This window comes from Nelumbo nucifera, chromosome 2 (assembly GCF_055504915.1).
Source record: "Nelumbo nucifera cultivar China Antique chromosome 2, China Antique-T2T, whole genome shotgun sequence".
NCBI lineage: Eukaryota > Viridiplantae > Streptophyta > Magnoliopsida > Proteales > Nelumbonaceae > Nelumbo > Nelumbo nucifera.
Window position 1 is genome coordinate 60,983,948 of NC_142650.1, and position 13,023 is coordinate 60,996,970.

Below are 13,023 nucleotides of genomic sequence, written 5' to 3' on the forward strand. Positions count from 1 at the left end.
GTTGACCACAAGCTGGGAATCGCTGTAGATAACTATGTGTTTTGCTCTTTCTTTTTGCGCTAGGTTCAGTTCGGTTATCAGTGCCTCATACTCCGCCTCGTTGTTGGATGCCATGAACTCAAAGCATAGTGCGTATTCCAATTTCATGCCACCTGGGCCGCGTAGCACTATTCCGGCCCCGCTGCCCTGCTGGTTCGAGGAGCCATCTACGTGAATGATCCATGGCTCCTCATCCCAGTTCGCGTTTGTCCTAACCAGGAGAGATGCCACACTGGTTGCTACTTCACGGGGTTCAGACTCTATTGGTTTGGGAGCTCCGTGCTCACCCGAACTAGGGATCTCGGGCTCAACCGGCCTAGGGACTTCGAGGCTGAACGTGCACTCGGCGATAAAATCTGCTAAGGCTTGGGCTTTAATAGCAGTTCGTGGCTTATATTGGAGGTCATACTCGCTGAGCTCGATGGCCCACTTCGTCAGCCGACCGGAAACCTTGGGCTTGAGTAAGACTTGCCTTAGAGGTTTGTCAGTCAAGACGATGACAGTGTGAGCCTGGAAATATGGGCGGAGTTTCCGATTTGCAATTACTAGTGCGTATGCTAGTTTTTCTATCTGCGGGTACCTCGTCTCTGCTCCTTGCAAAATTTTACTAACATAATAGATGGGTCGTTGGACCCGGTCTACTTCTTTTATTAGTACCGAACTGACCACCTCGTCGCTTGCCGAGAGGTACAGTTCCAAGACCTTGCCCTCCTCGGGCCGGGTTAAGATCGGCACACTAGCGAGGTGGTTTTTTAGCTCGTCGAACGTGAGCTGGCAGTCTCGGGTCCATTTGAACCCTTTGCCTTTGATTGCTTTAAAGAAAGGCAGGCAACGGTCTGCCGATTTGGACATGAAGCAGCTCAGAGCGGCTATGCGGCCGTTTAACCTCTGAACCTCTTTTACTTTTCGAGGTGGTCTCATATCTAGGATAGCCTTTATCTTGTTCGGGTTGGCCTCAATACCGCACCGGTTGACGATGAACCCTAGGAACTTACCCGAGGTGACACCGAAGACACACTTGTTTGGGTTCAATTTCATGCTAAATTGACGCAGGATTTGGAAGACAGAATCTAAGTCTTGTATTAATTCTTGTGAAAACTGCGTCTTGATGACCATGTCGTCTACATAACATTCTATTTTCGTGCCAATTAAGGGCCGAAACAGCTTGTTCACAAGTCTTTGGAAGGTCGCTCCAGCATTCTTTAATCCGAAGGGCATGACCTTGTAGCAGTACAGGCCGAACTCGGTTATGAAGCTGGTTTTTTCCTCATCGGACTGGTCCATCCTGATCTGGTTGTAGCCCAAGTAGGCGTCCAGGAAGCTTAGCAACTCATGTCCCAAGGTCGCGTCCACTAGGCGGTCAATTCTGGGGAGGGGGAAGCAGTCTTTCGGGCATGCTCGGTTCAAATCGGTGTAGTCGACGCACATGCGCCACTTTCCGTTTGCCTTTTTCACCAGCACCGGGTTGGCTACCCAGCTCGGATAATGAACTTCCCTTATGAAGTCTGTTGCGAGGAGCTTTTCGACCTCCTTGTCGACTGCCCTCCAGCGCTCTGGGGCTAAGTTGCGTTTCTTCTGTCTAATGGGTCTGACTACAGGGTCAGTATTAAGTTTGTGAGTTATAAGGTTGGGGTCAATACCGGGCATATCGGCCGCGGACCATGCAAAAATATCTAAATTTTGAAGTAAGAAACTCACCAGTTCGATTTGTAGAGGTTCCTAGACGGAAGCACCGATCTGTAGTGTTTGAGCCGGGTCCGTAGCCGAAGTTGGAATTGCAACCGTTTCCTCTGTGGGCGAAGCTCGCTCATCGCCCTGCTCCGTAGGCCGCTCCAGTTCGAGGTCGTCGGCCGCCTTGGTTTTTCCCTTCAGGGCGGCAACATAACACTTGCGGGACTCAAGCTAGTCGCCCCACGCCACCCCCACACCGAAGTCTGTAGGGAACTTTATTGCCAAATAGTAGGTGGAGACCACTGCCCGTAGGATATGCGTAATTGGCCGCCCTATTATGGCATTGTATAGGGAGGGGGTCGCGACCACCAGGAAATCGTGGTTGAGTCTGACCGCACAAGGCCATGTGCCGACTTCCATAGGTACTGTTATTTTCTCGAGGGGCCTGACTTCCTCTCCGCTGAAGCCCACCAGAGGAGTGTTCGCGGGCTTCAGCTTGCTTCTCTGCAACTATAGCTGGTCAAATGCCGACTTGAAGAGGATGTCTGCCGAGCTGCCCGAATCCACAAGTACACGCCTGACCTCGAAGTCGCTGATCCTTAGTTTTATGACAAGTGCGTCATCATGGGGGTAGTGGACCCCTCGCGCATCGTCTTCCGTGAAGAAGATCGGTTCTTCAGTCTTCGACCTCTTTGGAGGGTTCTGTTCTTCTCGGGCTGCTTCACGAACTGACGTCCGGGCCGCTGCCGAAGTACACCCTACTACCACTGAACCTCCCACTATCACATGGATGGTTCCCCGAACTGGCCTCTCTTCCGGAGGCTGTCGTTGCAACGGTTCGGCTGGCCTACTGCTGGATTCGGGGGCATCCTTTCCATGCTCCCCTTGCCGACCTGCCTTATTGTTATTATTATTATGCTGTACAAAATTTCTCAAGTATCCGCGACGGATGAGTCCCTTTATCTCGTCCCGGAGATTATTACACTGTTCGGTACTATGACCGTGATCTCTATGGAAACTACAGTACAAGTTTTTATTTCTCTCGTTTGGGTTCCCCTTTAGGCAAGGTGGCCATTTTACGTATGGGGCGTCTTTGATCGTCATCAAGATCTCGGTCTGCCTCGTGTTTAATGGTGTGTAGTCCGTCCGAACTGCTAAGGGAGCTCGGAACGGCTGGCTCGGCTTCGGCTCCCGAGCCGAGTTTTTTCTATCGACTGGGTTGGAGGGCTCGTCTTCCCTCTTTCTTTTCTCGATCCTGCTTTCGGTCCTTTGGTTGATCTCTTCCTCTGTTCTCATGAACTTATCCGCGAGCTTGAGGAATTCGGCTACGGTCGTGGGCTGGTTAGCTACCATATGCCATTTGAACTCCTTGTGTGTTACTCCTCTCTTGGCCGCCGCAAGCTGCATCACGGTCTCTAATCGCGGTATCTGCAAGCACGCATCATTGAACCGCTTGATGTATCCCCGGATGGATTCTCCTTCCCTTTGGACTACTCCAAAGATGCTTTCGTCGGTTCTGGGGCATCGCTTGCTGGTGACAAAGTGTGCGGTGAAGACCTGCACGAACTGGGCCCAGCTTCTTATCGACCCGGGGGCCAGGTTCCTGTACCAAGTGTGGGCCACCCCCTGAAGGTGGTGGTGAAGGCCATGCACATGCACGATTCACTAGCCCTAGCTAGGTGCATTTGGGACTTGAAAGCATCGACGTGGTCGTTGGGGTCGAAGGACCCGTCATACTTGTCCAAAGGCGGGAGCTTGAAGTCTCTAGGCATGGGAACTGCAAGGAGTTATGATGTGAGGGGGGATAGAACTGAGAGAATTGGGGCAGCTTTTACCTCGTCCGAGCTCGTCTCTTCTTTACCTCTAAGCTCGGGCAGGACACGGGTGGCAGTTCAGCAACTTCGTCGGCGCCTTCGTTGCTGAGTGGGCCTGGTGCTGGTGCTGCTGGCCTCTGTGTTGCCGAGCTCGATGGGCCCGGGCTGTTGGTAGTCTGCTGCTAGGACGCTGAATCGATTCTCTGTCAGCAGGAGCTCAGACTTGGAGTGCCAAGATACTGACTTGGCGGGCGAGGTGCCCGACCCGCCAGCGAGCTGCGAGGCGGGGGTGATCTTTCTTTCCCCTCGGCCCGGGGATGAGGCCTGGCTCTTGTGGGGGTTCTGAGGTTGGGAGGCCTCTCCTCGGTGACGGCGTCCACCCTGAGGGGAGGGCTTAACCGGCTTTGGAGCAGGGTGCCGAGGTGGAAGCAGTGGTTGGTTCAGAGGCAGTTGGGGGAACTGCTGCTGATAGTGATACTGAGAGATGTGGTGCAGTACTTGGTGCTGCTGGAGCTGATGTTGCTAGAATTGTTGCATTTGGGCTTGCATTGCCCGCATGCATTGCATCAGGTCGTCCAACTGGTTTAGGATGGTCGCCAGGGGGACAGCAGTTGGTTCAGTAAAGGTTGTTTTGATAAGGAGAGGAAAGGGGACATTCATGGCAGGAAGGTTTACGAGCGCCACTGTTTGTGGCGCATTTAGGTTGGGGATCCCATCCACCGGAAGGGGGATGGTGAACTGTCCGATACACACCACGGAGACTTGAAGTTGTTCCCCGGTGGTGTTCATCTCCGTGCCACGTCCGACATTGCTAGAAGAAGCCATGAGTGTTGGGTTTTTTGGAAAAAAGAGGTTATGAGAGTTTTAGAGGGAGGCTTTTAGAAGCGTTCCCATAGACGACGCCAATTGAGGGTGTGCAATCCGGCCGGTCCTAGCTGTCAACGACCTTGCCTTTGACTGGAGCAATGGGGGGCCTGAAATGGAGAAGAAAGTGGGGAATCTCCGGGAAGGAACCTAGTGAGATTGCTCCGAAGCTCAAGTTAGTATTCTCTCAAAGGCAAGATAAAACCAGATGGCGCAAAGTTCACATACCTTGTCCTCGGGGGGTAGAGAGCCTTTTATAACCACTTCGCGCACTCACTCCTAGGCTTCTGTCAGGTTGAGTATGATTACTTCTGTGCTTCTGCCAGTTCGGGTGTCATCACCTCTGTTGGGACAGAACCGCCACTGCTCTTTGTCGGAGCCGTCTCTATAACTGGAGATGGCGGTGGCAGGTGGCCGTTGGAGTGCGGCTGTCAAGCGTCAGATCCCAAGTCAGTCAGGTGCGCCGCCCCTGGGTACGGACTCTTTCGGTGTCAGGTACGGTGCGGTTTAGTTCGGTGTCCTGGAGGCGAGGTGCTGGAGTGGTGTGCGAGGTTAAGTCTTGAGTTCGGATAGAGGTGCGGCCCGAACTGCCATGGGGCATGACAGTTCAAGTTGCTACCCTTTGTGTTCGTAAGGCTCGGGGCCTAAAGGAGAGCTCGGGCTCCTTACGGGGAGTTCGGGCTCCTTGCAAGGAGTTCGGACCACTAGTTCCTCCTTTCGGAGCTCGCACCTTGGCGTGTTGTTGTGTCGAGCTGTTGCCTTTGCCACGTGTTGAGTGGTTACGAGGTCGGGCCAAATCTTCCTTCATCAATTATTAAGGAAATTTAGTCGATGCTTAGCATTGGTTATTTTAGCAACCCATCAAAATGAAATACCAATCTAATATTATTACTACAGGGCTGAGAATTCTTAAATTACTTCCGTATCAGTATATCTGCATTTTGATTGCGGTGCAAATTTTATTTGCATTGATGCAAAGTTTGATAGTGCAAATGATTTGGATGCAAGTTCTAATCTATTTTTGTTTTAAATTTTATTTTATTTTATTTGATTGGAGTACAAATGAAGTAAATGTGGTTTTCGAATTGCCATTGATTCGGACGGTCGGACCGTTCGGCCCGAGAATCGTCTAGACAACTGATTCCGTTTTACTCCAAACTCGGTCTCTGGCTAAAAACCATTGAATAAGTCAACGACCTGTTGACCCAAGCGGTCGAACCGTTGACCTGTTCAACGGTTTTTATCTATTTTTATTATTTTTAATTTTTTGTCAGAACAAGCCGACCGTTCGAACCGGACAATCAAACCGTCGACCCAAAAACCGGTGGCCAGAACGGTTCTGTTTCTGGGTTGTTTTTTAAAACCATAAAAGTAAAATAAGACCTGAAGCAAAATAAAATAAAACCCAAAACAAAATTGAACCAGGATTTGTATTCTTTTTATTTGCACTCCCATGCATTTATACTAATGCAAAAAAAGAAAAAAATGCACTGCAAACCAAACACAGCAAAGTGTTAATGCTTTACTTTCTCTTCTAATTAAAACATATCTATGAATTTGTGTTAAACCTCAATAAGCTTAAAAATGACCGGTCAAATTTGCCAAGATGCAGTTGTTTTAATTGTGAAAAGCATAGGAAATAACCAGGATTCGAAACAAGAAAAGGCTGAGTCAGATATGACCGGTAAAGCCTTTAAATGATGTTTTTTATGAAATAAAATAAAGAAAATAACTAAATTGCCTGCTTTCCTTTCTCAACCCTTTGGGAAATGTTGTTGCAATTATATCAAGAGAGATGCAATTTTTAATCCTTACAATAACATCTTTGCTTTATTGATGAGTTGATGAATTTCAAACCTGTTAATCATTTATATTTTGGTCCTCATTCTCAATCCTTTTCCTGGTTATGCGAAGAGGAAGTGATGGATCTGAATTACAGTTCATGATGCATATCTAGTCTTTTAGTCAATATCAGTTTTATCATATTAATTCTCTTTTCAGGAATGAATCTTGATCCAATGATTAGTTTCTATTTGACTCTCATATTTAGGGTGAGAAAAAAAAAACGGAAAAGCCATATTGAATCGAAATTCGAAAAATCATCCGAAACTGAATTGGTTGGTTTAATTTCGGTTTAGTATTTTTACAAAAATCAAAGGTACCAATTTAATTTCAGTTAACCAATATAGAAAGTCAACGGTTAATCGAACTGATCGGTATACACATATTTCTATACATTTTAGGGAGAATGATGATTCAGCCAGGGTCATAATTTGTAGGCTCAAATTACATTTGGGGTAGGTGTTAGTTTGGATTTGATGCCATTTCACCAGGAGGTATAGATGCATAGATTGTGGGTTTTTGACCTTTTGAATGTTTATAGTTCTGCAGTGGATATCAGAAATCTGCATTGGGCCTGTCCGTACTTCTCTGTATATTTTATGTATATTTATGTATACTATATATATTTTATATTTTTTATATATTATAAATTAATAAATATTCATTATATATAAATATATTTATAATATATAATATATTATTTATTACTTAAAATATAATATTATATATTTTTACAATATATATATATATATAAACCGATGAACCAAACTAACAGTCAACTGATTAACTAATTGGCTTCGATTCAGTTTTGATTACGGATAATAACAGTTTGGTTTCAAAAATAGACCCATCGTCCAGTTAAACGAACCGTGAGCACCCCTACTCATATTCTGAAATGTTGCTTGTAAAGGGATTTCCTTATTTTATTTAAAGCAGAATTTCTAGTTGAGCTAAGAAAGGGTCCTGTTGTAGGCTTATTTGCATCACCATCTGATAGATGATTGGCAATATTAGCCAATCTTCAATTCCTTCACTGGACACCCATAAATTCCATTTGCAAATTCTCCTTTTGTCTCTATACTACCCAGAATTTTTTTTATATATAGGCTCGATTTGTTTGCAAAAATATATGGGAGTGCAAATGTGCTTAGTAAATTCTGGTTTACTGTTGCTTCAGATTTGAGTTTCTCTTATTTGTTTGTGAGAAGCAAAATAGGAAGCCAAATGACATGGTTATGACGCAATTCCCACTCCATATTAAGGAGAAATGAGGTAGGTGGAAGGTGGTTCAAATTTTGCATCAGTTTTTGAAATATAAAATTTGCGCGGTCAATAAATGCAAATGAAACAAAAACGTATAAATTTTTATATCAGATAGGATTGCAAATCATAGTTACAAAAATATGGATGAAAAACTGCAAACAAACACAGCCATAATGATGAGGTCATACCAAAGAGCATTGAGATGACCCCTCAAATAAATAAATAAAAAATATTGTTTGTATACTTCCAAAGCATGAAACAATCAACAATGAAGAAAGATTGAAACTCATGTTATGATTGCATAAAAAAAAAACATTTTTGGACCTTTAAACCACAAAGGATTTTTCTGATGCTATGAATTTTTATATGCTTTAATTCTCTTTTCCCCTTCTTTTTTGTTTTTTTCATTTCAATTCATGATCTATGTTTTTATTGTTTTTCATACAGAAAGAAGTAAACCCAAATTGTTCTTCAACTCACTAGCAGTTGCACATGGATGATATTCCTAAGCTGCTGAGTAAGAACAGCTTCTGTCAAATTAACAATTTGAGGTTAATTCCTCTGTAAAAAGAAAAAAAAAAAAAATTGCATGCGGATCAATTACAAAACAGAATCATCTGTTTTCTTTTTTTTTTTTTTTTAATTGAATTGGTACTCTATATTGAAAGTTTATTCTTCCACATCCATTGACCCCAAGATTCCTCTGAAATTTCATCGACTACAGAAAATGAAAAGCTTTTCCTGAATGATTAGAGAAATGAAAATTCTCCCACTCCACTCACTTTCTCATTGATCACAGCAAATATATTTTTCTGCAAGTGGACTGCAATCAATCAAGATAGTTGGGCCAACACTCTTGATCAAGGAATAGCTCCAAAACGGCATCTATATCATTAAACCTTCAACCTGTAAACTTTAATGAGTGTATCCCATCAATGAAGCACCCAAACAAATAGCACATGTACCACAGCAGGACAGAATTTTCTAATTACACCATATATCAAACGGTATGAAAACAGAGACAGAATTATCCTATGGTAGAGTACAAGAATGAGGTTAAGAAGTTTTGGAAGTTCACAAGACAAATTCGTTTACAAACCTGTTTAGACATTAGAGGGAATTTCCTTCCTAAATCACCAGAACCCCTCATGGAAAGCAAATGAAGAAATTCAGTAATAGAATCATGCAATAAACCAAAGTGAAAAGTCATCTTAACTACTCCGCACCAGTCTAACCCATAATAAACATTGATCAGTTATCAGTAATTCAGTGCAGAGAATCTATGTTCTTGCTCAGTTCCTCCAGCTTCTTCATCCGCAGTTTCTCGCTCTCGCTTAGTAGCTGCTCAGGAGATTTCCAAATCGGAAAAATGAACAGGAGAGGGGAAAAAATGCAAATTAATATCAGAAAGAAATCAACTGCATATGTATACTGACCTCCATTAATTTGGTGATTAGTTGAGCTTTTTCTCTGTTCTTTTCATTGAAAGCTTCAAGGGCTTCTTTGTATTCCTTCTCCTGTCACCAATCAAAACCCCACTTTTAATGCAATTAATCCTGTTACTTCTAATTATCACACTGAAGATACTCATGAAGAAAGGTAAAGCTTCTGAGCTGTGAAATTAATAACTACTTATGATGGCTATGATGAATTTTTGACCTTCTTTTGACAGGTCTGTCCCAGTGGCTTCAACTCTCGGTTCACTCCATCAATCTTCTTACGTAATAAACCAATTTCCTTCTTCATTGGATCAGCCAGAGCTTCAAGTTCCTGGTGGGTATTTTCGTGAACAAAGAATTCAATATATTTGATCACCAACAGCTTAAAAGTAGATATTAAACAGGAATTTCAAATATCTATTGTTTGCATGGATATTTGGATAAAAGCTAAAAGCACTGCAAATTTTAGAATTTAGACACAGATCAAGTGGTATTGAGCTTAATTTCTTCAAAATAGTTGTTTCTCTCTCTGATTAGAAGTACAGAATTGGAATTAAGCTACTGATGGTGGAATCTTGTGGCTCTGGTTACAGAAGTGTTCAAAATTTTCATGCAGATAGCAACATGGGTATGTGGGTTTAGCCTTCGACTTACTTGTCTAATCTCTGCCAAACGCTTTGATTCTTCTTCCACACGACCCAACTGAGCCTGAACCTTCTCCCTCACCTCCATCTTCTTCCTCTCGATTTCTTCTTCCTTTTCTCGGAACGAAGTAAGAGCCGATCTTGACATCTCTTCTTCCTTGTCATCCTTTCTCTGGCTCTCGTTATGGCTGATGTTCTCCGAGTTCTTGACTCCTTGCACCTGTGGCTGGTGCTGCTGCTGCTCCCATGTCTGCTTCTGGGTTTGCATCTCTGCCTCTACAGAGACCCTTCTCTCTCTCTCTCTCTCTCTCTGGAATTCCTTCTATCTTCTTCTCTTTCCTTCTGGTCTGCTTTTGCTTTAAAATGATTGTTCTCCTTCTCCGCTGCTGGTGCTTATAAACAAGGCCGGCTTTAAAGGTCTCAAAGCAACCAGCTTTCTTTATTGCGAAATTTTCAAAAGCATGAGCTGAAATGACCAGAGTGCCACTGCTTTATAATGATAAAGATGGAGAAGATTTCAACTTTGGGGAATAAAGACTTCTTCTCATCTCAGTAACCCAATTCCTCTATTTACCATTACACAGAAACCCACTAGATAAACAACCTGGATTTTCCTTTTTTCCTTTCAAGATAAAAAGTCTAGATATATCACTTGATATCAGTAAGGATTCTTTCCAAACTAATTTCCTTTAGCTTTATTTCATAAAAACAATTGGTAAGCTGCTTTCGGATCTACATTGAGCCTCTCTCGATGAACAATTTTCCTAATTTGGTTTTTCTTTGATTGATCTTCTGTACATTTTATTATGGGTGTGATAATTTTTTGTTGAAAGTTTCATTTTTCCATGAAGAGGGGTGGGTGTGCTTAGGGTAGAAGGCTTGCATGGAGTAGACAATAAGGGCTTACCTACACAAAAAATAAAAACCGTGGGGGCCAAGACAGATTAAGAGACAACCAGACAGGACAGTACAGAGCTAACTTTCAACAAATATGGTTAGCTTTCCAAGATGGGCTTCAATGAAAGACCTTTTTCTCCTTTTGGTTAAGAATTGGTTTTGTGTATTAATTATCATTAAGTAGTTAATGGGTTTCTGCTTCTGCTTTTACCTTTTTCTCCTTTTTCTTTCTCTGTGGGGGCCAGTGGAACACCCAACATGATCAAATATAAAAAAGCTATGTGTAAATCCAACGGCTGAGATCAGCTAACAAGATTGATGTTGGTAGGACCATCCAACAACCACGTTGCATTTGCGTCACTGCGCGTGCAAAAATGGGCTCCTGGCCTACAGATTCTCTTGTTAGTAGTTAAACGTATTATTCCAACAGCAGCTCTTCTTTTCTGATGATGAGAGCTCAGCTTTTATTAATTACCAACGCCACATTAGAATAATAAGAAGAAGAAAGAACGTCCAACTGCGGTTAGGTCACCTTCATTTGTTAGGCAGTCGACAGGGTTGAATCAAGTTTGAACGCTACTTTGCATCGATATCTTCTTGGTCTTGGGCCCATGCTGCATGGCTTTTCTTTCTTTTTCTCTGAGTGATGGAACATTTTGGTGTTTATTTTAAGTTCCCACTTCCATGAAAGACATGGTCCAAAGCTCTTAGACTAACCGAGCAAAAGGCTCTGCTTTGTAGCCACAACCCATTTAGAGACACATGCTGTAGGGAGGAATTAAAGCTAGAACCTAGCTATGACTTGGCAACAGTACTGATAGTGCCCTCATCAAGCCAATTCACTCCACACAGGAAGCATTAGACTAATTGGTTAAAATATATGAGACAGCTCCTCATCAAGCCGTTCTATGGGTCATTCGTTGTACCACATGCAGACCTAAACCAGGAAATACTTTAAAGTTCCAACTTGAATGGCTTTTGGTAGTGGAATTCACATCTGCACCATCCCAATCGTGTATCGGGAACATCTTCTAACGACAAATATGGGAGATGTTACCGATTAATGCACGGCTGGGATGTGTTGCGGGGCACAGATGTGAACTCTTTGGTAATGGAGTGGAGGAATTCACATCAGCGCCCCATAGCCCATCTCATCCATGTCTTCCTATGACAAACACACAAGAGATATTCGCAGTGCATGCTGAAATGTGCATGTGGGGTGCACTCTGTGAGGCATCAATCTGAACTTGTAGTGGAGATGAGATCTCCTACCAACTTGATCTAACACTGCATATTTCACCATCAGACTGGAACCCACTATAAAAAGTTGAAGTTGAGATCTGGCCATCTAACACCCGGACTCTTGGTAGTGGGGTCTTAATGAGTAGGAATGTCTCAATATTTATGGAGTTGAAAATCTCCATCATCCATATGGATAGAGGGTGATTCGAACCTGGTGGTGGACTGCTTTACAGGAAAGACATCACATCCATGGATTATTGCTTCATTAATCAAAGATTCTTAGTATTGATTAAAACTACAGCCTAGCATTTGAATAATTTATGACTAATCTGATCCCTCGTATTAGGGGGCTACTTCTCATTTCAATTTCAACAAGCGGCTATTTGTCTTCTGGAAAGAATATCCGAAGAGTGTTTTCCCCTCTAAAAAAAGAGAAGAAATAGTTCACTCCTTTCCCAAAAAATAAATTCTTGCATACATAGCTATTTACAAAAAACCACAAATAAAAGATTAGTAATTCATCATACTAACCTTTCTAATTCTAGTTCCCTAATTCAAATAAAAGATGCACCATAAGAACATTAATGGTGTGGATCCCATTCTTTTAGAAAAGTAGTTCATCAAATATAAATTAAACCTGATTTCTTCATCATCATCTACACCTTATTTTAACTATATGGGGTTGGTTACATGAATCCCGTTTTTCCAATTTGTTCTATTTAATACTATATTCATTAAATTATTAGTCTTTATTTTTTTTCAGAACCAAAACTTTACTCTAGGTGGAGGGGCCACCTTCAAATTTTATTGATCATCGAAAGAAAAGATTAGCAATATAAGAGAGGACTTAGCCCGCCTTGCCCCAAACCCGTATATACAAATCCATTCCCTTCCCACCTCAACCCAACCTAGAGTAATTCGATTGAAGCCAGGTATGCCTAGCTTATATCTTCCATGAGAAACTTACAAACATGAGATGGAAGAATATATATATATATATATATATATATATATATATATATATATATATATATATATATATATATATAATTACTTGGCCAGAAAAGTCAATTCCTTTTAGTATCCCACCCGTGATTGATATTGAATCCACAACTTGGTTGCACTATTCTCTATGGGGCATGACTTACTTTCCTAGCCAGTAGCCACCCTAGCTATAAGGCTCTTAATTTCATCCCACAGATATCACAAGCACCAAGGGACAACATGCTCACTTTTAACCATTTTCACCCAAACCTCTGGGTCCAACTCCACCCAAACCCTAGCTAGTGAGCCCAATTTCGTCACATA

General features: G+C 42.7%; 1 protein-coding gene across 2 annotated transcripts; it reads right to left on the reverse strand.

The window, feature by feature from the left end:
• Nucleotides 1-8,093: 8,093 nt before the first annotated feature.
• LOC104586930 (uncharacterized) lies at nucleotides 8,094-10,074 on the reverse strand. 2 transcript variants are annotated; one of them, XR_733520.3, is made up of 5 exons: nucleotides 9,587-10,074; nucleotides 9,153-9,263; nucleotides 8,930-9,010; nucleotides 8,593-8,834; nucleotides 8,094-8,399 (listed from the first exon to the last, which is right to left on the reverse strand). XR_733520.3 is itself a non-coding variant. In XM_010244334.3 (4 exons), the coding sequence occupies exons 1-4, from the start codon at nucleotides 9,842-9,844 to the stop codon at nucleotides 8,760-8,762; spliced, it is 525 nt and encodes a 174-aa protein (XP_010242636.1). In that variant the 5' UTR covers nucleotides 9,845-10,074; the 3' UTR covers nucleotides 8,387-8,759. The 2 variants fall into 2 exon arrangements, 1 of the variants encoding a protein (XP_010242636.1); XM_010244334.3 differs by having other exon boundaries at nucleotides 8,387-8,834.
• Between the last annotated feature and the right edge of the window lie 2,949 nt (nucleotides 10,075-13,023).

Bases quoted from the DNA above. Each gene is read 5' to 3' on its own strand.
- LOC104586930 (XM_010244334.3), bottom strand. From the start codon at position 9,844: ATGCAAACCCAGAAGCAGACATGGGAGCAGCAGCAGCACCAGCCACAG. The intron at 9,011-9,152 runs GTCAAAAATTCA...GATTGGTGACAG, and splicing joins GACAGACCTGTCAAAAGAAG to GAGAAGGAATACAAAGAAGC. The intron at 8,835-8,929 runs GTCAGTATACAT...TCTCCTGAGCAG, and splicing joins TAATCACCAAATTAATGGAG to CTACTAAGCGAGAGCGAGAA.